The 25,280-nt window shown below is 44.9% G+C and overlaps 1 protein-coding gene across 6 annotated transcripts in view; it reads left to right on the top strand.

The window, feature by feature from the left end:
* The first annotated feature begins 1,189 nt into the window (after positions 1-1,189).
* RALGAPB (Ral GTPase activating protein non-catalytic subunit beta) overlaps positions 1,190-25,280 on the top strand; it is a 130,698-nt gene continuing 106,607 nt past the window's right edge. For 4 of the 6 annotated variants that reach the window (XR_010921038.1, XM_067554526.1, XM_067554524.1 and 1 more), the window contains exons 1-3: positions 1,190-1,321; positions 9,712-9,927; positions 11,236-11,438. Coding sequence is in view for 5 of the 6 variants with exons in the window: in XM_067554526.1 (XP_067410627.1) it covers positions 9,742-9,927; positions 11,236-11,438 (389 nt within the window). In the remaining variant the exon portion in view is untranslated. Of the gene's footprint in view, positions 1,493-9,711; positions 9,928-10,688; positions 10,723-11,235; positions 11,439-25,280 lie in introns of those variants that run through there. The other 2 variants (XM_067554525.1, XM_067554528.1) reach the window with 2 other exon arrangements.

Here is a 25,280-nt window from a genome sequence, read left to right as displayed (position 1 = left end):
AATCTATGTAATGTGTACTGTGTTAATTTTATATCATTCTAATTTTGTATTCAAATGTCATGCTACCAAGTCAAATGCCTTATAGAAGTCTAGGTATACTATAACAATACTATTCCTTTTATCAACCCAATTTGTAATCTCATCAAAAGAAGATATCACCTTAGTTTTGGCAAGATCTATTTTCCATAAACCCATGTTGATTGGTATTAATTATGTTACCCTCCCTTAATTCTTTATTAATCATGCCCCAAGGTCTAAAATTTAGACACGCAGGGAATTTTTTTAGCAGAAAGTTAGGCTCCGACTGAGTTAAGGCACCTACAGCATTAGGTAGCAAACAAGTAGGGGTTTCATGGGTTGCAGTGATGCTGTGCATGGGGACTTAAGTGCCTACCTCCAGAATTTTTTACATACTTAAATCGCTTCATGGATTATATGGTAGGTTTTTTCTTTTCTCAGAGGAACATCAGACAAACCCTAAACAAGTTTGGACAACATCTTTAAACAAAGAATAAATCACATCCAGAGCAGACTGAAGATTTACTGCTGTATACACTACTCCTAAACACCTACTGCCTGATCACTTCCGGCCACCTTCCTTTTCTACTTGGCCCAACGTGGTTTACTGGGGGGTAAGCTAACAAGTTGCAGCTATCCCAGGATCTACTGGTTAACCCTTTCCTCTCTGCATATAATCCTTACCTCAAATCTTGGGGCTTTCTGTCCCAGCTATCATCCTCGACTTTTAAGACTTCAGAGGCATAATGTACCCTCTCACAAAACTACATACCCAGTAATGCAGGAGTTTGGGGAACCCAAGGAATATAGAGGCAACTCTGCAAACAGAAAGTGTCCGAAGAAGAGGCCTTAGAGGGATTCATGGGTATGTTAAACACATTCATGTGCCCCCATATTTGTCACACAAGTTCCCCCCTGGTGACTATGCTGCTTGAGGAAACTGACTGTGCTGGGCTGTCTGGGGAGCTGAGCCGAGCAGAACAGTTTGAACCCCACTGTTGGCAGGTGTGGGGGCAAGGAAGGCTTAGGACTCACAGGCAATGGCAATCTGTGGGGCAACACTTGACTCAAGGGCCTGCCAAACTGCGCACTGTCCCTTTAAGAATCAAGGTGGAGAAGCGTGTATGACAGTATAAAATGCGCAAGCGCGAGCGACTGACGGTGGAGACTTATTTAGCACTGAGGAAAATGGCAGGCGCATTTTCCAGTAAGTGTCGTGTAGCTAAGAGGGAACCTATTTCGTGGCGCTGCCAACGTGGTGTTGCGCACGCACGCTGTGTGCCGTGAAACCTGGTCCCCAGCGGTGAGTTTTCTGGCGCTACCGGAAGTGGCTGCAGAGAACCGAGCTGAGCAGAGCCTCCGACCGACCTGTGCTGTGCTGCCCGCCTCACCCACTACGGGCACCATGGAGCCGGGCGCCTGAGGGCGGAGCGGTGCCCTGTCCCCGACATGCCAGCCGGGCCCATCGGCGCAGGTACCCGGCCCTCCCTGGGCGGCGGGTACAGCCAGGCGCCCGTGCGGGGAGGAAGGGGGCCGGGCCGGGCCGCACAGCGGTAGCCCCTGCGGGGAGGCCTGGGCAGCGGGTGGGGCGCGTCCGCCCTTAGGCGCGGTGGGAGCAGGGCCGGCCTGTGGAGGCCTGCGGCTGGCTACTCACGGGGCGGGCTTGGCTTCGGCCTGTGCGGGGCCGACAGGCTGGGCCCAGCCCTGCGCGGGGTGCCCGGGACAGGCGGTGTCTGAGGCGGGAAGGGGCGCCTGGCGCCCGCGTTGGGAGAAGTTAGCCCAGGGGCCGAGCCCTGGTCCTGCCCCTGCCCCAGCCACCTGGGTGGTGCGCTCTGGACCTGGACGGGTTTGAGGGCCGCGCGACCCGCCCTGCACCGAGTGGGGTCACGAGCAGCGAGGAGCGCTTTGCTTCTGTACGGGTGCTGCTGCTGTCAGATCTGGCCGGGCCCGGCTCACCTGTAGCGGGGCTCGCCAGGTCAGGCCGGGCCAGCGCAGTGTCTGTGGCGGGCATCCCTGGCCGCGGCGGGAGAAGCCCGCCCAAGTCCGGGCTAAGCAGATCGGGCTCAGGAGCAGCTCCCTGTTAACTGACGGGGGGCCTGGGGAGAAATGGGATCAGCTGCTGCCTCTAGACAGCATAGACAGGTGCCTGAATCTCAGGCGTTTTTGCCAATTCCTGCACTAGAGCTTATAGCTTAGGTTGAAGTAATACAATAAGAACCAGAGGGTGGTGAATGGGAAATTGCCTTTAGAGCATGAGGCAATAAAATAGAAAGGGGTTTGAACAGGTTATTAGGAGTTAGATTTTGGCCTTCAGTTGGTTTATAATATATGAAACTGTGTTGGGGGATTACCTTGGAATTTCCAGACCCCATGGAGCCATAATGAGCTACAAAAAAGGATTTCCCCCTTCAGTTAGGCCCAAGGCCAGTACTGTTTGAGAAACCCAGGTGTCCTGTGACCCAAGCTGCTGGGGAACAAAGCTGGGATTTCTGCAAGAGTGCTTGTTCTATCCTGCTGGGGGAGGGAGGATCTATCTTTTATATTGGCTCCAGATTAAGTGTTATAAATTTGAAGATCTGCCTTAACAAGTTGTAGAAATACAGTGCATAGGGATGGAGATAGGAATGTTTCTGTTAGTATCTCCTTTTGTTAGACTCCCCCATGAATAACTTCAGTGCCTCTCTGTTGCTGCTCAGGAAAGCTATCTGTAGTAGGACACTTTCATGATTCTTGATTTTTCACAGCTGGTATTCAGAAATGTTGGTAGCAACAAACTCTGCTGCTGCATGTCAAAGCTCTGAGAATGGCAGAGGCCTAGGAGCTGATTGTAGACTAAGACTGCTTTGGTGGATTGTATTAAGATCATCTCCAAGAGACAGAGCAAGTGATGCAGCTAGTTTGTAAAGGATTGGGGGTTTACTCATGAATGGTCAAAGTACCATCTACAGAAATTCAGCCTGCCTACTAATAGCATAGTGTTCATTCTATAAGATTTGTTTTCATTGTGACCTTCTTTTGAAGGCTCCAGTGGACCAAGCTGAAGAGACTCAACTCAGCTTATCGTGTTAGAGATGGAATGTTGTCTGTAGATGAGTCAAGTGTGCATTACTCCCTGGTGCATCCAGGAGATTGACTTGTCCTCTCCAGTCCATAGTTGTACAGTTTAAGGCAAGGAGGGAACCACCATATCCTGTAGTCTAACTTCCTGTATAGCAGAGGTCACCAGCACCCCCACACGTGACATCCAACAACTGAAATCAGATAAAAATATTATGGCCCACAAGAGACTAGACTGTTATGTACCACAGGCAGAGAATAGGAGGGACCAAAGCATACCACTGCCTTAGGACTCCCTTAGTGGCTAGGAAACAGTTAAGTAAAATATAGCTAGGTAATCCTGACAACAGACCTGCACATATGTGCTGCAGAAGGTGAAACCCCCAGAGTCACTGCCAGTCTGGCTGGGGGGAAAATTCCTTCCTGACCCCACATGTTACTTTAGACCCTGAGTGTGAGCAAGAACGAGCCAGCTAAGTACTTGAGAGAGAATGCTTGGTGCAGTCTCAAGCCTTGACCCTCCCTGTCAGTGTCCCAATTCCAGCCATGGCACTCCTAGTTGGGAAGCAAGGAGATAAAACAAACAAACACAGAGACACTGGAGGGGGGGAATCCCTTTCTGACCCTTACGGGTAGCTTTTAGGAATATAAGATATAAATGGAAGTGAACCTCAGAGCTGCTGAACCTTACCCCTACCATCAAAAGCAATGCTTCCAGAGTGCATCTTGAATTTTTCAAAACTTTGTTGTAGGTACAAACTTCCCTGAACTTCTGCCATCCAGAGTTTGGGTAGTCTTCAGGAAATTCTTCCTTGCACATCCCCCAGCTGACTTTCATTCTGTCTACTCTAGCGTCAATCTTGTTACCTCCCTGAAGCTTCCTATGAAGAATCTGCTTCTGTCCCAGTGGAATCCAAGCAGTGCCACATATTTGGCCCTCCTGTAGGGATTTTAACTTGAGGATGTCAAATGATCTTACAAACCATGTTAAATCTCCCAGTCCTACTATGATTTAGGTATGCATTCATATCCCATTTTACATATGAACATGCTGAGGCATAGCGAGACTAGATACCCACATTTGAAATTTGTGATCTTAAAAGTGGGCCCATAATCCATGTTTAAGAGCCTAAATTAAGTGGTTTGATTTTTGGAAGTTGAGTGCCTGTAAAGTCCACTGACCTAATTGGATACTATTAGGTGCTCATCACCTTTGGAAACCAGGTCACTTTAAAAGCTAAGTGCCTTATAGATTTAGGAATCTAGCTTGAGTTACCCACAGATGAAAATTTTGGCCGTAGTTGCTTGCCTAAGGTCTGTTGGAGCAGGGAATAAATTTTATTTTATTTTCTGTCCTGTGCTTTTTCCCCAAGAGGCTGCTGTGACCCGTTCCTGCCTAGGGTAGCCCACCTGAAAATGCCAACATCAGGCTGCAAAAGGAGACCAGAGACTCCAACTGCAGTGTTAGGCACCAGTTTGGGGTACACCAACCAGTCATAAATAGTGCTTCTGATCCTCCCCAAACTATGAAGAAGCTAAAAACAAGAAGTTACACAGCCCCCTTTATTGCATTTCATTCTCTGGCCCCTAGTTAGCAACTAGGTTCAGTTATTAAAACTCTATTCCCTTTACCAAAATGTTCTCCTGATCCACACCAGTACTGGTTTGGCTCTTTGGCCAGCATGATATTTTTGGCTATTGCAAACTAAAGATTTATTATAAAAGGACAGAAACAAGATGAGAGATTAAATGATCAAAGCAATCAGATACATACAAATGACTGCAAAGTCCAGATATATCTGATTCCTAGCAGTGTTGTGGAGTTTGCAGGCTTGTACAGTTCCTCTGGATTACAGCCAGTACGGGTCTCAGTCCTTTGTTCAAGGCATCAGAAGTTGATCCAGAGACAAGAATGAAGACAAGATGGAGATGGTACAGCTGCATTTTAGAGTCCCCTGTTCATGGACGTATTCTTACATGTCCTGATGACTCAAAAGGTGCAGCCCCTTGATTCTTTCATTGAATTCATCGTACAGTTGAGTTCCCTTGATGGGTCATTAAGCAGGCTTAGTGCTGCTGCGATCCTGTCTGGGGGTGCTACCCAGAAACACAGCACAAGTTTGAAATACAAATATTCCATACATATTTAGAACTCGTAATACAAAACTGGTGCATATGTATAAACAATATTATTCTACTTAGCAAATTATAACCTTTCCACTGGTATCTAATATAGCATATCTTTGTAAGATTCATTGTAATTTTGCAATATTAATATCAATAACTGATCACTTATTCCAGACAGTGTCACAGTTTCTCTCATGAGAACTGCAAGAGCAAGAAATCCATGATTTATGCTATCCAAAAAGCAGTTAGGAATCCTAGTTTTCAACTGACCTGTTAATTTCTGATTGTAGTGGCTTCTAAGAACTACTAAAATAAAGCCAGAGTTGAAATGGATGTGGAGGAAGCAAGATGACCATCCAAATGACCTGTCAATATTTTAAGTATCCTGAATTTTATTAAAATTCAACAAATATTTTAGATTCAAAACCTCTCAATTGCTCCACCAAACAAAATGTATTATTTGTACCTCCTCTGATTTCCCTATGAAATCTGAGCTGGAGTGTTTTATTCTGTGCTGCTTCTGAGGACATAAGCACTTCTTGTTGCCACATTTGAGAGGCTATGAAATAATTTAATGAATTTAGGTGGAGAAAATAACTTGCAGATTTTCTTTCCCCAAAGTCACATTTTCTTTAACTTTGATGGGTAGTGTTAGCAAGTTGAATGTGAAGATAACTGTCTACCTCACTTTGAAACTTGACTATCTTCCCAAATTTCACAGGGACAGGGAGCTGCAGTGGAAGTACAGCTATTAACTGTTGTTTTGGACCAATTTTAGGGGTTTTATGAAGTTAAACTTCAAGAACATACCAAAATATAAACTTAATTTAAAACCTACACTTTGCTTAATTTATTTTTAAAGTCTCATCTCTCTTAACTTGTCCTGGTTATAAACAATTGTGTGGGACCGATTCAAATGCTTGCATGATCCGGAAAACTTCCAGGTAGTGGTCCTAGATTGTTTACATTTAGCTATGGGTCTTTTGGCTTTGGTCCATACACATACGGACAATTTTATAGTGCTCAAAACAAGCATCAGGAAGAGGAAATATCTTTCTGGTAATCAAACAAGGGACAAATCTGTTGTTACAAAGGCTCTTAACAAATACCATGAGATTTGAATCAATATAACCAAATCACAGCAGTCACGAAAACCAAATTCTGAGTTTTGACGACTGACCAAAAAAATTTGCTTAAAAAAACTCCTACATAGTAAAACCAAAAAGTCTGATAGGTAGCCAAGTATAGATGCATCTAATAATGCAAATCCTTAAGATCAGGCAGTCAGCTGTGAGAACAGAGCCCTGGAGGAGGCCCTCCCATTGTTCCTGCTCCCAGGACTGTCCTTCCCCATACATAGCCAAGTTATATCCTCCCCATGTATGTTCCCTGAAGAAGGTAGGCAAAATCAAGTGAAGAACTGCAGCCACTGCTCTACGGGCAGGGAGGATGGAGCCAGTCATGGGAGGCTGCAACTTGGTGGGGGTGTGGCTCCTTGTTTGTGTTATCCCCTGTCCCAAGAGTGAAATGATGCATTCTCAGAATCATCAGGACTTGGGGATTCCTGTCTCCCTTCCAAAGTTAGCACACTGATTAAATAGGCCTTGTGTGCATGGGAATTTCTTTTGGTATAAGCAGATGGGATTTTAAACTGATATAGTTGTATGGTATAACACCTCCCCCCAGCGTGTGGATACTCTTACTCCAGTATAAGTGCCTTTTTGGGAGGAGGGAGGTTGCCATATGTTAGTTGGGAAGAAGTTTAAACTAAACTGAAAAAAGGCACTTTTCTACTGGAATACCTCTCCAGATGGGGGTGTACCAGAGTAATGGTCTCTCTGTTACCATGGTATCCGAGTTATTCCCACAACACTTTGTGAGGTAGGGAAGTACACCAAAACATAGCAACACCCATTTGACAGACGCAGACCAAAAGCGCAGAGACTGAGTGACTTGCCCAAGATAACACAGGAAGTGTTTTGCAAAGCAGGGGATGAGAACAAAGTCTCCGGAGTGTAAGGCTAGTGTCCTAATCACTGGACCCTACTGGTATTATTAGTAACACTTTCCCTTGTAGATCAGGCCTCAGTCCTAGACTAGTTGGCATTGTCTGTCTTCCTGAGCTCCTCTACCCTGCTTCTACCTGTGGTTCATCTGTTTACCCTTCAAAGAGCCAGTTGTCTTGTGTTTGTCCTCATCTCACCATGCGTTAGGTCTCTGGCCACTGTGCTCCCCACCCCTTCCCCCCAAAAATTTTTTTTGAGGAAATATCCCAGATTCACGTGTCATTAGAGGATGTTTTTGGACCAAATTGATAAATTAAATAGTAAGGCACCAGGACCAGATGGTATTCACCTAAGAGTTCTTAAGGAACTCCGAGATGAAGTTGCAGAGCTACTAACTGTAGTATGCAATCTATCATTTAAATCAGCTTCTGTGCCAGAAAATGGGATGATAGTTAACGTGATGCCAATTTTTTAAAAAGGTTTCAGAGGTGATCCTGGCAATTACAGGCTGGGGAGCCTAACTTCAGTATCATGCAAATTGGTTGAAACTGTAGTAAAGGACAGACCTATCAGACACGTAGATAAATGTGATTTGTTGGGGTAGATTTAAGGTGGCTTTTGTAAAAGGAAATCATGCCTCACCAATCTATAAAATCCATTTCTTGGGGATGGTAAATAAACATGTGGACAACACTGATCCAGTGGATATAGTGTAATTAGGGGTATGAAACAGCTTCTGTATGAGAAGAGATTAAAAAGACTGGGACTGTTCAGCTTGGAAAAGAGATGACTAAGGGAGAATATGATATAGGTATATAAAATCTTGACTGGCATGGAGAAAGTAAATAAGGAAATATTATTTACTCCTTCACAAAACACAAGAATCAAGGGTAACCCAATTACATTCATAGGCAGCAGATTTAAAACCAACAAAAAGGAAGTACTTTACACAATGTACAGTCAACCTGTGTAACTCTTTGTCAGGATGTTGTGAAGGCCAAAACTATAACAGAGTTCAGAAAAGAACTAGAGAAGTTCATGGAAGATAGGTCCATCAATAGTTATCGGCCAAGATGGTCAGGAATGCAATCCCATACTCTGAGTATCCCTAGCCTCTATTTGCCAGAAGCTGGGAGTGGATAACAGGGATGGCTGACTAGATGATTGAACAGAACAGGCATTCCTTCTGAAGAATCTGACATTGGCTATTGTGAGAAGACAGGATACTGGGCTAGATGGATCATTGATCTGACTCAGTATGGCCATTCTTAATTTACTGACATAATTGTACTATTCTAGTTATACTAGTATAGCTCATTGCATGAACACTCTCTTTAGGAATAAGAGTGTCTACAGAAGGAGTTAAGATAGTAAATTTCTTTGTGTAGACACACCCTGAGAGAATAGAGGATAAAATCAAGACCACTGCATATTGTTTGTATGCGTTTTTGACTAGATTATTAGTTTTGATTACTTATGTTGCGGTAGCACTTATGGGCCACATTGTGTTACATGTTTGTACTCCCTTCCTCCTCTGCCCCCCTTGGGGAGAAAAAACAGTCCCTTATCCCAAGGAGTTCCCAATCTGAGTGACTGGGATATGGAAAATATAGTGTTTGGTATACTTGTTAATATATTTTAATACATATGTGCATTTAGTGAGGTCTTGATGAGACATAACAAATTTTGTAGAGAAGTGGAATTTTATTGCTTTTCCTCTTTAGTGCCATTGGGTCTTTGGGTTAGTGAAATGAGAATTTAGTGAGGTTTTAAAGTACCTTTTCTGGAGGTTCATTTTCTGTTAAATTGCAGCAAAAGAGGGGGATTATTCAAGTGGAACATTAGTTGGAGAGTGCACACTATAATCCACTCATTTTCTTAGCCAACTCTTTCCCAGTAGGCCTGGGTCCTTTATCTGTGAAGGAAGTAAAGGGGCAAGATTTAACTTAGTTTCCCGCAAGATCATCTCTTCAGCTGTTCTTAACATTTGAATAACTTGCCACTTCCCTGAAATCTGCCATGTGCCCTTTCTTTGCCATCATGGGTGTTGCCAGGATCTAATGTGCAGGAATGTGCTTAAACTCACTGAGTACTTCTGGAACTGACCTCCATTGGAGTGAAAAGAGGTGCTGGCTGGAGTAAGAGCAGTGTATGTTCCAGAATTGCTGGGAAAGGACAGGGCTCATCTTAAGTGACTGTGACCATCCATATAATGCAGGAGAGGTCTTGAGAGATGGAAGAATGAGGTCTGTTGCCTAATTTCTACCTCTAATTATGTCAACATTTATGAACAAATTCCATAAAGTCAACATACTAGTTCACTGGGCTATGTTACAGACCTCTTGGAGTAGAATGGCTGCAGTTGGGTTTTTCTTTCCAATTTTCCATGGGCACGAAGCGTTCATTTGAATTTTTTAAAACTATAATGTTTTGTGTCATCCAGCCATAGTTCTATTAATTTTTACCATAAACTTATTCCACAATTACTTTTCTCTTCTTCCAGGTATTGTTTGGTCTGTAGCATAGAGGCACTATGTACTCAGAGTGGAGATCCCTGCATCTTGTCATTCAAAATGATCAGGGTCACACCAGTGTACTTCACAGCTATCCCGATAACGTGGGGAGAGAGGTGGCAAATGCAGTGGTGCGTCCCCTTGGGCAAGCTTTAAATACACAATCGGTGGCTGGGAGTGAAAGTTTACTAAAGACAGATAAAGAAGTAAGTATTTCTGTACAAATATGGTTCTGTTCATGAGTTAACTGCCATATAGTTGCCTTATGCAGCTTTCTGCAGTGTAACTCTGAATGTATTGAAATAATCCAAGCTTTCCGAAGTATACTTCCAGTCCTAAACTTAAGATCCTGTAGAAGGTTTTTCTCAACAGCTAATTCATAGCGAAAGTAAATTTCCTTACTTTCCTCACCAGTGAATTATCTTTTCTTTGAACTACACAGATGGAGAACCTTTCTTGTTTGGAGAGCTACTATAATTTTATTGATTATTTTATTGATTGCTAAATTTCTTGGTTTCAGAACTGCTTAGAACCTATGTTGCACAATAGACGAATATTGAATTTCATTTCTCAGTCAGTCATATAACCAACATGTGCACTGCCTTTATCTATTACACAACACGTATTCTTATTTCTCAGCATTAAGGGTGTTTAATCTTCCTAACATTATATTAACTTGTCTGTTTTGTTGTTCAATCTTGTATTGTTTACAAAATATGAAGGGCTGTTGTCAGATTGCATCTAGACTAATCTACCAGTTTAATAAAAACTAAAAGTGTTTAAAGTCTTGGTTAGTATCTTATTTTCATTGTTAATAAACTTTGAGGCTGTGATGTCATGTCTGTCTCATACTAATAACAAATGGCAGCAGAAGGCCAAACTAGCAACAATAGCAAATGGATATTGTTATAAGGTGCAAACTTTCTGATTAATAGCATTGTTGGTTAGTGTGTTGCTTTTCTTACAGACAGACCTAACATGGAAAGTCTTGCTACCTGTCTGTAAGTTGGGGTTTATTTAAAAAGTTTCTTTAAAGGTATGGGCTATCCTTCTACACCAGCACACTGGGCCACAAGGGGTATGTGTGTGTCCCTCTTAATTCCTATCATTGGGGAGGCAATAGTTTTGCTTTAACAGCTCAGGGCAAGGAGACGCTAACACAAACTAACCAAGTACCATGTCCCTTTTTAATAAGGTTTCAGGACAGCAGTGATTGCAAGCCTGCCTGGTTCTGCTCCCCTCCTCCCCTGTCTTACAGAGATCAACCCCAGGATATGGCAGGGCCTCCTTGATTATCCCCAAGCTGCAGGCTCCTGCCTGTCCCTTTAAGTATATGCTATAAACAAAGCCTGAAATTCTTTCTCCTTGATGAAAGGGTGCATATTCTCATATATTACTAAATGCTGCAAAGGCGTGGTCTCCATTAGTGCCATTGGACTTGTTTAGGAACATGTAGACATACTCTTGTGTTTGGTACATGCAGTATTTTAACAACCTCACCTTTGTTTATGTAGGTAAAATGGACCATGGAGGTGGTTTGTTATGGACTGACCCTCCCATTGGAGGGTGATACTGTGAAGTATTGTGTCGACGTATATACTGACTGGATTATGGCTCTTGTGTTACCTAAAGACTCCATTCCCCTACCTGTTATTAAGGAACCAAACCTTTATGTTCAGAGCATTCTCAAACATCTACAAAATCTCTTCGTACCAAGGTGAGAAGCTGGTCTGTAGTGACTGGGGAGGGAAGAGATTGGGTCTGGGCTTTTCAGCTACAATCATGTAGTTCTTTTGCCTGAAAGGCCAGCAACGATTTCATTTCCTAGCCAAAACAATATAGGCTTTGTAGTAAAATAAAACTGATTTATTATTTGTCTCTGATGCAAACCAGAACTGGGTCTGATTAGGAGCGGGGTGGCCACTCTGATTTGTTGCAGCTTTGAATTGCAAACTTAGCAACTGCTTTTGTTGCTGTAATTAGATAATTAAATTTGCAAATCAGGCCTTGTCTTACACACTAACTACTCTAAATACTTTTTATAAGAACTATGTCCTTGGATAGCTGCATGATTTGGGGAAAAAATGAAAAATGTTTAAACTACATCAGATCACCTTGCTGGGTTTTTGGTGTGTAGTTTAAAAACAGAAAACCAAAAAGCACTCATCAACTTGAATCAACAGAGGGTAATACTGAATGCGCTGTGCCAAATAAGTGCAAATCACATGAGACAGAGTAGATTAATAAATCAGAAACTTGTATATTACATTCAAATGTAAGGAACAAATGTAGGTCACACAAGATGGGGGACTGTATCCTGGAATGCAGTGACAAAGAAAAGGACTTGGTAGTTACACTGGAAGCTCATGTTCAGTTGATTGATGCTGTAGCTGAGAAGACAAACATGATCCTTGGCTACGTGGTGGTTGTCCATGACTGAAGATGGCACTAACTGTGGTAATAATTTTATGAGTATAACTGTGGCTAAAATGTCCGATGCATGAACAGCAGACCTTTCTGCATTGAATGCATATGTAGCTGAATGTCGAGGAAGGGACTATAGTCTATTGGCTGAAGCTGTTGCTATTTACAACTCCGCCTTTGTGCCTCAAGAGCCATATGGTGACTAATCTCTGAGTAACCACATTGACAGCTGCTTGTCATGTGATCTATCTGTTGACAAATCTCAGATGTTGATGTCAATGGTGCACTGCTTCAAGTTATGCTTCAGCGTGTCTGTGAAGTGTTTCTTCTGGCCACCTCGTCTGTGGTTACCCACCTTCAGTTTGCTGTATAGCATCTGCTTTGGCATTCTGGTGTCGTCTATCCTGAACTCATGACCAGTCCAGTATAACTGTGATGCAATGAGATGGCTTCAGTCCCTGTGGAATGGCTGCATTGCAGAACTTATTTGGGACTTTATTCTGCCATGTAATGCAAAGTATGGTATGCAGTTGTCATAAATGGAACTTATCTAGAAGCATGATGTGATGCTTGTCTCTGGTCTGGGTTTTGCACTCGTTCAACATGTTGGACAGCACAGCTTTAATCTCTTCTTTTAGCTTTGTTTGAAGCTTAATAGTCTGCCAAATGATGAACTGGTTTTGTTAATGCAATTTGTCAGTTCCTTGTCTAGAGTAGCATCATTTGGCGAAGTGCTGCCAAGATAGCAGAAGTCTATAACAGCATTCAGCTGTCTGCTGACAGTGACTTCTGGTTTCTTGTAGGGTTTCCCTGATGCGGGTCGATACATGACTTCTATCTTTTTTGGATTGTCAGCCTGTATGTGTCTGCAGACTGCGGATCTGTCTGCAATCAGTTGCATCTCTGCTTGAGTATGTTTCTCTAGAGCCATGGTTCTCAACCAGGGGTACGTAGAGGTCTTCCAGGAGGGTACATCGACTCATCTAGATATTTGCCAAGTTTTACAACAGGCTGCATAAAAAGAACTAGCAAAATCAGTACAAACTAAAATTTCATAGACAGTGACTTGTTTATATTGCTTTATATACTATACAATGAAAGGTAAATATAGTATTTATATTGCACTTGATTTAATTTATAATTAAATGGTAAAAATGAGAAAGTAAGCAATTGTTCAGCAATAGTGTGTTGTGATGCTTTTGTATTTTTATGTCTGAATTTGTAAGCAAGTCCTTTTTAAGTGAGGTGAAATGTGGGGTATGCAAGACAAATCAGACTCCTGAAAGAGGTACAGCAATCTGGAAAGGTTGAGAACCACTGCTCTAGAGCACAGTCATAGTATTCAGCAGCTCATGAACAATTGTCTCAGAGACCTTAGTGGAGGATGTTTAGGTTGAATGCATTTCTGATTCTCTAGGAAATTATCCTGAAACAAGCTTTCAGGTCTCTTGTAGCATCATTGAGCATTGTTGCATAGAGGTGGTTGAACAGGATTGGGTACATTATGCACCCAGCTTAATGCCATTAGTGATAGGAACTGGGTCATACAAAATATGATGTGCACAGACTGAGCATTTTGTTATGCCATAATCTAAGAAAGTTGGCGAATTTTTCTGGATAACCAAAGTCCAGATCTGCTGATGGTGTCAAATGCTTTAGCCAATTCGATGAAGACAGCGTAAAGGTCCTGTTGCTGTTCTCTGCATTACTTCTGCATCTGAGTAGCTACAAATATGTCTGTTTGTTGTATTGTCCTAATATGGCATTGAGTCTGATAGCATGCGATCAAAGACTGTTCTGGCTAGAACCTTTCTAGTACTGGAAAGTAACGAGCTACTGTGATAGTTGCCACAGTTTGACTTTCATCTTTCCTCTTGTATGTGGTAATAATGGTGGCATCTTTTGAAGTCTTGCAGTACATCTTCAGTACTCCATATATCGAGAGAGTCCATGCAGTTGCCTCAGTAAAGTCTCACCTCCATGCTTGGTATTCCTGCAAAAATACCATCTGATTAAGGGGCCTTGCAGGTTTTTTCTGGCACTGATTGCATTGCTGAGTCCAAGGGAGAGGGCCATGTCCGTGTTGTCTGATTCACTACTCTTTTATTTGTGCCTTGTCTACAGTGTTGGATGGTGTGATCAGAAGATCACTGAAATACTGTTGGAATCCCTGCTTAGGATTTCTCCTTTGTGATCCATGATAAGCCTCTTCAAAGGCACTGCAGAGTTGTTTGACCAAACGCATCTTTCAGCAGCATGGAAGTCTTTGGTCTTATAACAGTTGGCATAGCTAGGGATTTCATCTGCCTTGGCATTCCACCATCGATCCTATGTTTCTAAGCTTAGATTAGATGTCATGATACAGATTCCTCTTGGTTACTGTGCTTACAGGGACACGGGATGCAAGAACTTGATGGAGAAACTCATGTTTTTAGTGAGTAGCTGTTAGATTGAGGAGTCATTCTCATCAAACCAGGCTTGGTGACATTGTTTTGCTGCTTAATGTACAGTATTGGTGAGAGCTTCTTAATATACAGTATTGCAAAGAGTTGCCCATTCACTGTTTACATTCGCACTAATAGTCAAGCCACTAAAGTTCAGGCAGAGCTGGCTGTGTGGCTTGTGTAGCTTCATCTTGTAATCGCTGTATATTGAGCTGTCGGATTGGTTTAAATGATGACTTGTGGTGCACTGGCCATCATAACAAATAACATTTTGGAGCATATCATGTGATGGCTTATCCAGCAGTCTGTCCTGTACATCGTGCAGTCATTCATGCGTGCTGTAGATCTTGCTGCTGGATAGTATACTCAATAAAATGCCATTATTTGTATCCTGGGTGGGTCCATGATTTTTTTTGTTTGGGAGTTGGAAAAAAGTTTTCGTGATCACTAGCTGCTGCCTGACACATTTACTCAATGGCAGAGTTCCATTGCTGTTCTTTCCCCGTCCCATGCTCTCCTATGGCATGCTGTCAGTTTACTAAATTACTTCCAACTCTTTTATTGAAGTCCCCCTTGATCAGTTTATCTGATGCCAGTGTAGTAGACACGAAGAGTTAGAAGAAGGTTAGTAGTGACTTAAACCTTCTCATCGGCATTTTTCAGGGGTTGGTGGGGAGTATCCAACACGGATGATGGTAGCGTACTGCTTCTTTCAATGGCAGTCGTAGAGTCATGAAATGATCACTTATCCTTTAGGTACACTTCCAAGCTTGCCAGCAATGCAGTTGCTAATGGCAAAGCCAACAACTGAATGTCATGGCTCTGTGGAAGGAAAGTCTTGTCAGAAGAATCTTTACCCTCCACTCATCTCTGCAGGCTGCTCTTCATTGGCGAGTCTGATGTAATTCATTGTGACAAGGTTGATCCTAAAGCTGACTGCTTCTTTTGCAGGAGGGGCAATGTCACTGTTAAGTTGGCTGCTGGTAGGGTTGTTGCGTAATGCATGAAGCCATTCCACATAGAACATGCCATGAAGCCATTGTAATTGTAAGTTTGCTCACTTGCTGACTGCATAGGGGCATGACCTTCCAGAAACGGTGGTCTGGACAGCTTCTGTGGAAGCAGACAGTTTGATGTTCTGCTTATTTAGCTTATTAATTAGGAGGCAGTATGTGTATCTGCATATGGCATTAGTGAGACTGTTATTGGAATAATGTTGTTGTTGTTGTTGGGCTGGTATTCTCGCCCCCTTTTTGTGTGGAGAATCCCAGAAGGCCTATTATAACCTACCTGTGGCAGTGGCGGCGGACTATTCCCAGTTAAAAGCAGAGATCCTGGCTCGGTCGGGGGTAACGACAGTCGTGCGGGCCCAGAGATACCACGACTGGAGATTCCAGGAGGGCAAGGCTCCGCGGTCACAGCTATTTGATCTTGTCCACCTCGCCCGGAAGTGGCTGCAGCCAGAGGTCCACTGGCCAGAGAAGGTCCTGAAGTTCCTGGTTATCGAAGGGGGTTATGAAGGGGGTTATGAAGGGGCTGACCTCCATGCTTGGGTAGGACAGAATGACCCCTCTTCTTATGACGACTTAGTTACACTAGTAGAGAGGTGAGTGACGGCCAGGGGTCTCGCCCGGCCAGTCAGAGAGGACTTGCCCTGGATCAGACGACCAACCCCAGTTCCGGGGGTCCGGATGCCCGAGAAACTGGGGAGGCCCCGGTGGAAGACAAAGGAAACTGAGGGCCCTCTGGAGGCCACCAAGTGGCAGAGTGATGCGGGCAGGGAGGATAGAGCCAGACCCCTTAGCCCAAAGGACAAAGGGGTGCCTAGGGCCCCCTACCGATGCTATGTGTGTGGGGAGTGGGGACAGATAGCTGCCCAGTGTCCCAACGCTGAAGAACCCATGCAGTGCAACCTGGGAACCTGGCCGGGCTCCTGCAGCCTAATCTACCTCATAGGGGTCGCTCTAACCCCCCACAGATACATGAGGCCTGTGAAGCTGAACGGAGTCAAGAACCTGGCACTGGTAGACTCGGCGTGCCATTATGCTCATCTCGGGGAAAATTGGTGAAGCACAGCCAATTAGCACAAGCTAAACACACAGGGGCGATGTGTGTCCATGGGTCCGTAAGCTACTACCCTACCATCCCAGTGAACATCGAAGTTCAGGAAGGGGTCACCAGAGTGACAGCAGGAGTGGTTCCTAGGCTCCCATACCTAGTTCTCACAGGAAGGGACTTCCCGGGCTTTGGGACCCTCCTTCCCCCGGAGGGGTCGGAGTGGGGAGGAACTTGAAACCACTGGGCGGGCCCCCTCCCCCAATGACCACCCCCTGATGTTCTCTGAGATCGTCCAGGATCTATTTCCAGCCCCAGGGAAGGGCCGAAAGACCAGGGCTGAAAGGAGGGTAGCTAAGGCTCTGGGCACCAGAATTCTGGCCCAGGGGCTGAAGCCTGCCATGTTAGGCAGACAGACCTGGGCAGCAGCTAGAGAAACGGCCCTGGGGGAAGAAGGCCCCGAAGCAGACCCCGAGCCGAGTTGCGCCGAACCAGAAGCTGGGGTGGAGGCCGGTCCCATGGAGCTGGGACCACTAGGAACAGTGCAAGAAAATTTCGGTCGAGACCAGGCCAACATCCCAAGATATATCAACACCAGAAAGGAATTGGCCGAGATTGATGGAGTCCCAGTGGAGGGAAGAACTCGGGGCCCAGGGCCGTACTTTACGGTAAAGGGGAACCTGCTGTATCAGGCCACGGAGACAAGCGGGGAGCGAGTGCTGCAGCTTCTGGTGCCTCGGAAGCACCAAAACACCGTGCTGAGCTTAGCCCACAGTCACCTCTTTGGGGGGCACTTGGGCATAGAAAAGGCCCTGGCCCGAATCCTGCGGAGGTTTTTTTGGCCAGGTATACACGAGGAAGTTCGGCGCTATTGCGCCACCTGCCCTGAGTGCCAGCTACACAGCCCCCAGCCTCGCTTGCGGGCTCCTTTAGTGCCCCTACCCATCATTGAGATCCCATTCAAGCGTATTGCTATGGACCTAGTGGGTCCCTTGGAGAAAACAGCTAGGGGACACCAACACATACTTGTCGTCCTCGATTACGCTACCAGGTACCCAGAAGCTGTGCCCTTGCAGAGTACCACTTCTAAAGTGATCGCAACTGAGTTAGTGAAGATTTTTGCCTGGGTGGGGCTACCCAAGGAGATGCTAACGGATCAAGGGACCCCATTTATGTCGAAGCTAATGAAGGACTTGTGCACTCTCCCACGGGTACGAGCCCTACGGACCTCCGTTTACCACCCCCACATGGATGGCCTGGTTGAGAGAGGTTCAATAAGACCCTCAAAGCCATGATCAAGAAGGTGGTGAGCCAAGACGGCAAGGACTGGGATGCCCTGCTGCTGTACCTTATGTTTGTCATCCTGGAGGTTCCCCAGGCCTCCACGGGGTTCTCCCCCTTTGAACTACTGTATGGGTGCCACCCCCAGAGCATCTTGGACATAGCCAGGGAAACCTGGGAGGAGGAGCCCGCTCCGGGAAAGAACGTCATCGATCATGTGCTCCAGATGAGGAACCGGGTAGCCCGAGTCACCCCCATTGTGAGGTAACATTTAGAGAAAGCCCAGGGGGCCCAGCAAGTCCACTATTATCACCATGCCAAGGTTCGACGATTCTAGCCAGGAGACCAGGTGATGATCCTGGTACCTACCGCCAAGAGCAAACTGTTGGCCCAGTGGCAGAGTCCCTATGAAATGGTCGAGCCTGTGGGAGAGACCAACTATAAAGTACAGCAAACGGGGCACCGGAAGCAAGAGCAAATCCACCACATTAATTTATTAAAACCCTGGAAGGCCCGAGAAGCATGTATGACCTTCACCCAAACCAAAAGGCCGAGGCATCAGAGATGGTAGCCCGGAACCAAGATGTCTTCACGACTAGCCCAGGCCCACATTATCACCAGCCCTGGGGCCAGGGTTATGATGAGACCCTACTGAGTACCCAAGGCCAAGAGAAAGGAGATTAAGGCTGAGGTCAAAAAGATGTTGGAAATGGGGGTCATAGAAGAATCCCATAGTCAGTGGTGTAGCCCAATCGTGCTAGTACTGAAGCTGGACGGCAGTACGAGGTTCTGCAATGACGTCCGCCGGCTAAACGAGGTATCTCGGTTTGACGCATACTCCATGCCCCGTATAGATGAGCTCGTGGACCGAGTGGGCAAGGCCCGATTTCTGACTATCCTGGATTTGACCAAGAGATATTGGCAAATCCCACTAGCTACAGAGGCAAAAGAAAAGACGGCATATTCGACACCAGATGCGTTGTTCCAGTATGCAGTCCTCCCCTTTGGACTGTGTGGGACCCCAGCCACCTTCCAGCGCCTAATGGACAAGCTTTTACACCCCCATGCTGACTATGCTGCTGCGTATCTGGATGACATAGTCATTCATACCCCAGATTGGGAGACACATCTGAGGAAGGTGGAAGGGGTATTGCACACTTTAAGGCGGGCTGGCCTCACTGCAAATCCCACCAAGTGTGCCATTGGTCTAGCTGAGGCTAGATACCTTGGATACATCGTAGGGAGGGGCACAGTGAGACCCCAACTCAACAAGCTGGAAGCTATCCAGAAATGGCCCCGGCCCAACCGAAAGAAGCAAGTCCGAGCATTTTTAGGGGTGGTCGGGTACTATCGATGGTTCATCCCCCATTTCGCCTCCAGAGCCAGCCCCATGACAGACCTGATCAAGGCCAGGGCCCAGACGTGGTACAATGGACCACGGTGGCAGAGGAAGCCTTCACAGACTTACGGACAGCCCTCTGCAGTAACCCCATACTCCTCGCCCCTGACTTTACAAAGGAATTTATTCTGCAGACTGACGTCTCGGAGGTGGGGTTGGGTGCGGTCCTGTCGCAGATGGTGGGTGACGAGGAACACCCCATTATGTACCTCAGCAGGAAGCTCCTCCCCAGGGAGCAGAGGTATGCAGTAGTGGAAAAGGAGTACCTTGCCGTTAAGTGGGCTATGGAGGCACTCTGCTACTACCTGCTGGGACGCCACTTTACCCTGGTGACCGATCACGCTCCCCTCCAGTGGATGCAGCGGAACAGGGAGAAAAATGCACGGGTGACCCGGTGGTTCTTGTCCCTCCAACCTTTCCGGTTCACCATACAGCACAGGGCAGGATGTCGCCACGTGAATGCCGATGGCCTGTCCAGAGTTCACTGTATGATGTCCCAAGTTGCCCAACCCGGGGGGCTTGAGCAGGGGGGGAGGATGTGTGACAGGGTGAGGCCAAATGGTTATGAAAGGGTGCTGGAAGGCATGTATATTAGCCCCAGGCTCCATAAAGCCCTATTCCCTGGGTAACCCAGCTGGAGGCTATTTCAAGGTAATTGGGCCAATTAGGCCACCTGGGGCCTATCAAAGTAACTGCCCCAGCAGATAAAAGCCTCCACTCCAGGCAGGCCAAGAAGGCTGAAAGGGAGTTAACAGCCGGAGCAGAGAAAGCAGATCAGAGCACAGTGGAGCAGAGCGGAGCTGCCCTGCCCTGCCCTGCTGCAGCTACAGAGCTTGGGACTACCCTCCATTGCTGCCACCAAACCAGGGACAGAAAGGGTCCAGCTGGGGAAGGCAGAACAATCTTTCACACTGGTACCAGGGAGCAGGCCACAAGCAGTGGGGCTGTGGACAGGCGACCCAGGGAAGGTAGTTGGTCTCAGGGACTAAGCAGTGTGAGACCACTCCTTGCAGGGGCCCTGGGTCGGTCCAGGGTAGCGGGTGGGACCGGCGGGCCCTCCCCCCCCTTGCTCCCCTCCCAGCTGCACCACTGGCGTGGCCGGAAAAGCGCAGGACCCACAGGGTGGAGTAGGCCCACCCCACCACAACGTCCATTGCAGTCTTTAAACTAAAACTGAATATCTTCCTGAAAGAGAAGCTATAGCTGTAAAAGAAATTATGCGCTTGATGCAGGAAACACTGAGTGAGATTTGTTGGCCTGGGATATGAGGAAGCTCAGGATAGATTATCATGATTGCTTCTTCTATTAATATCTATGAATTTTGTTTTCCAAAATTCATGATATTGAAATATCAGTGGGGTTCATGTCATACAGATGACATGATTTTTATTTATAGGCAGCATGGGAAGCTTTTTGATCAGGGATATTCTTTTGTAAGTGGATGCAAGAATTTTAGAATTGATTCTCTACAGATACATGTTGGCTTTGCTGCTCATGTGAAATCCGTGGAAACGAATACAGAAACTATCAATTTTGTCCAAAAAAACCCTCTAGTTACTAAACTGCACCATAAAATACAACATGGGAACTTCAAAAACAAAAAACAAACAAATAAATAAATAATTGCCATCTTGTTCTATCCCCTCTTATTCACTCACTGAATATGGATTTCAGTTTTAGAAATTATGAAATATTCTACAAGTGAAACCAAAAAATGAAGTTAATCTTGGCTCAAGCTAATTTAGCACACAGTTTAAGATTTAAGAACTGTTGGCAAAGTCTTAATTTCAAGTGCAACGTTAAAAGTTAGATTACTTTGTTTGCGCTGACTGGTCAGAAGCTTGAGCAGGTGTCAATTTACATCAGTTTTATGCAGACTGGAAAACTTTGTACTCTGCTGACATACTAGATTTGGAATGTGGAACAGTTGATGGTAGCGTAACACAGGGCACAGAAATATACTTTAGGAAATGCTATGTGTGATGAAATGATAAAGATGATCCTAGTCTTTGTTCTAAAAACTTATTCATAGGGAGGGTTAACTTGAAGAGGTAAACACTTCTGGGTGTTTGAAGCAAAAATGCTGAAAAATCACATCTGTATTCTTGAAGCTGCTGTTGAATACATGGGTTCTAGAGTTACTTGGCTACAGCAACCACCATTCATGTGTTTACAATACTTTGAATCCACACTGATGTAGTGACTAAAAACAGTTGGGCCATTATGAGAATGTATACATGTAGGAGCTGTTCAAACATTTCCACAGGTATTGAATGAGAAAGAAGAGGGGAGTATCTTTTGTCAGTGGCTGACTCCAAAATTATACTTATCTATCACCAAGCACACAAATCAGTTCACGTGTCTGTTTAATAAATGTTTTAGTGCATAGGCCATCTGCATTGCAGGCTGTATTAGCACAGATTGAAATACGATTCTTGATTGCATGCCTGTATAGTGAGTTCACTTCATGGCCCTACAGTGAGCACTTCCCACAACCAGCTCTAGCTATTAGTGAAGGATTAGACCGTAAGGCTAATCTGTGTGATCAGATCTATAGTACAAGACAGAAGGATGTTCTGTAACATGCTTCAAATTCTAATACCTGAATATTTAATAATAGTCTCGGACCAGAAGTGGAAATGGCATTTTTGTTTATATTAAAGCAAGGTCCGAAGTATACATAAGATGGTGGTCAGACACTTAAACAAGCAAACAAACAAAAAACCCCATGGTCCACTAGTTCACAAGAACAAGCAGCCTCCAGAGAAATCCCCAGACCCATTCTCTTACGTGCAGCCTCAAGCAACAAGTAGGGGAATTTCACAAAGGCACTAAATGATTACACTACTTTATTATATTGTCTTTTTGTCATGAGACTGATCCCTGCTTAGGTGCTCTGTGATGGCACAGTTTGTCAGTGCCTGTTGTGGTAGGTGAGATTTCATAAACTGGTCTTGCAAGCCAAAGAAGAATGGTATCTAAAATAGGATAGTTATCCTTCAAGATAAAATAATATTTGTGGCGGGTATAAAAGAAATATTTAGCAGTTTCAGTTGCATGTAGGCAGTCCTACTGGCCCCCTCTTCAGCAGTGAGTGCTTCACAATCTTTAATCGATTTATCCTCACCACACTCTGAGACAGGGAAGTGCTGCTCTCTCCATTTTACAGATGGGGGCACTAAGGTGCAGAGAGAGAAAGTCTTGCAAGGATTGTGCAAGGTGTTTGATGGAGCAGGGACTTGAGCCAAAGTTTCCCAATTACTAGGCTAATGCTTTAGCCATGGGCTAGCCTTCCAACGGTATTACATTTACTATGCAGTAATGGTGTCAAGGAGACTTGAATTCTGGTTAATTTTAAGATGCTGCCTTCTGAGAAGGGTAAGGGCTGAGAAAAATCACGTGAAAATTAGGCTCCTTTTATCAGTTTAAAAAAAATTGTATGATAGCAACTACGAGCCCTACCCAGCCTTTGAAGCTGCACTGAAAACTTTGAAATCACAACCCAAGTGTATCTTTAGGTGTTGTTGTCTACAAGAGTCTGTAAGGAGCCTGGGACAGTAGTTCTGAGAGGTGTGAAATTCTCTATTCATCTTAGTACAGATTCACATGTCTGGTGATGACCTAAATCACATTCTGTTTCACTGCTGATTAGCTGGGTGCTCTTGTTAAAATACTGTGCTAATCCCAATTGCCTCCCAGGCCTCTCTAGGTGCCAAAAGCCCCCACTGGTTCCTGCCTCACTGCCAAAACTTGCAGCTTCGCACTGTCAACATAAAATTCTGTGACCAATGAAAATTAGGGAGCCTGCCTAAAATCAGATGAATTTACTATCCAGATAACTAATGCCCTACTGTGTGGATTACATTTTCATATTTTGTTAAATAAAAACACCAGGTACATTGTATGAGATGCTTCCACAGAAATTCCATGATTTCCCCCAGAGGCTACAAATCCAGGTACCAGGCTACAGAATTTAGATCCAGGTTGTCAGAGTTCAGAGGAATGGTACCTAACCTATGTAGAATGCAAATAACTAGCCCGTAGTCTCTGTACCCTGGTGTATGTGAGAAATGATGGGCTCACTCTGTCACATATGACACTTACTAGCTCCCTATAATTTCTTCCCCTGCCTTCCAGGGACTGATCTCTGTCTCATCTTGGCTGCTTGTGGCAGCTCAGTGTCCTGTTTTTTGTTTCCATTTAGTGCCAGGTTTTACCCTCTTTCTCCTCCCGCGCTCTCCCCACTGCCATGACCAGCTGACAAATTGCTGCAAGGAGGTAAGAGCTGGAGCTGTTGGCTTCTGGGAGAGGAATAAGCAGTGCCCAGGCAGTGGGTGAGAGCAACCACCCCGTCTCCTGGGAGAAAAGCAAAAGTTGCTTCCTGCTGCCCCACTGTAGTGGGACAGCACCTACTCAGGATTGCTGGCAGATGCACTTCATTTTCAAGCCCATTTTCTCCCTCCTTCTCTCTACCCCCCCCTCCCCCCCCCCCCAAAAAAAAAAAAAAAAAGAGCCAAAATCAAAGGTGGAATACAGTTTTCCCAGGAGTTGGCCTAGAATTTACTCCAGTGCAAGCTAAAAATGACTGCAGGGTCTGCCATATGCAAAGGAAAATGCAAAGCTGAGCTCTTGTAGTGGTTCTCAGTAGGGGGTGTGTGTACATACACTGCCCATGAAATGTTCTTTCTGCAGGCTAGGAAGGAAGGGGGGGGGGGGGGAATACAATTCTGACTTTCAAATAAGTGGGAGAGGCTCAGATACTAATGGGGAGTGGTGGTGGGGATAGAATTCAGAAGAATATTTCCTATCCCCTCTTTTTGTGGAATAAAAGTATTACTGTATTACAGCATTCAATCCACACCATAAATACCTTTTCTTACTGGGGTTCCTGATGAAATAGTTTCCTTCCCCCATCCCCAAGAAGTAATGCAGCTATGGGGTGCTGGGGGTGCAATAGTTCAGAATTGTGATAAGAGGCTGCTGACATCTAAAGTAGATCAAGTGCACATACTCCCTCTAGGAGATGAATCCATGAGGAAGGGTGGCTATTCTGAGTCCATCTAATGGGTTGCAAATGAGCAGACTTGAAACATCAGGTAAAGAACAGACAGGTATAAAGGCTTGATATCCTAAAATATAAACCAGGGATGATAAACACTTTATAATACTCAGACCAGCATTTAGTCCCCTAAAACAGCATATATATAGAGTCAATCTCAGCAATAGCTACAGTGCTAAAACAGTTCATCTAGGCTCACTTTTGAGACCAGTAGCCCTGAAATAGTGCCTAGAGTAATAGCAATGAATGAGAGAGAGAGGAGGGGAAGATGAACTTGAATTGTTTCTAGTTGGCTGATCAGCCAGAAAGAAATCACCTACATCCTTCCCTCTCATGTCAGCCTCTGAATTGTGCTAATGAATTGAACCTTAACCCCAGGTACCTGGTTTGATTCAAGAAGCATTGAATTACTAAAAACCAATAGTGATGGCAGTTATTAGTCAGATAATACTCCAGTGCCACACAGGCTTGTTCAGACTGTGGCAGATCCTCTCTTAAAAGTATGTTTGGGGCATCTTTTACCAGTGGTGCCCTGCTGAAATCCCTTAATCTGACCCAAATTTCTCTTTTCTGTAAGAAAAAGTTCTTTACAAATTCTCCTTAATTTGTTGCTCCTTCAAATTGTTTGCCTCCATCACAAAAATCTGTCCTGAATGTGTGAGCATGGAGTGAGTGCTTTGCCTTGCCCTTTCTAATCAGGTAAGATTCGTGCCTAACAGCTGCATGCTATAAACTTGCTATGTTGCGTTAAATGGCATCCTATCATAAAAAAATTAAGTGAAGACATAATGGCTGGTGCTATGGAAAAGCTTTTGTCCTATCATCTTTGTATTTCACAAAATGGCTTTTTGTCTGGATTTCTCTACCCCTTCAATCTCATCAAAACTTACTCTGCTG

Source organism: Emydura macquarii, unplaced genomic scaffold (genome assembly GCF_026122565.2).
Source record: "Emydura macquarii macquarii isolate MOO-44397 ecotype Brisbane River unplaced genomic scaffold, CSIRO-AGI_Emac_v2 contig_1483, whole genome shotgun sequence".
NCBI lineage: Eukaryota > Metazoa > Chordata > Testudines > Chelidae > Emydura > Emydura macquarii.
The sequence above is the reverse complement of the archived record's forward strand: the minus strand, read 5'-3'. Positions and strand labels throughout refer to the sequence as shown.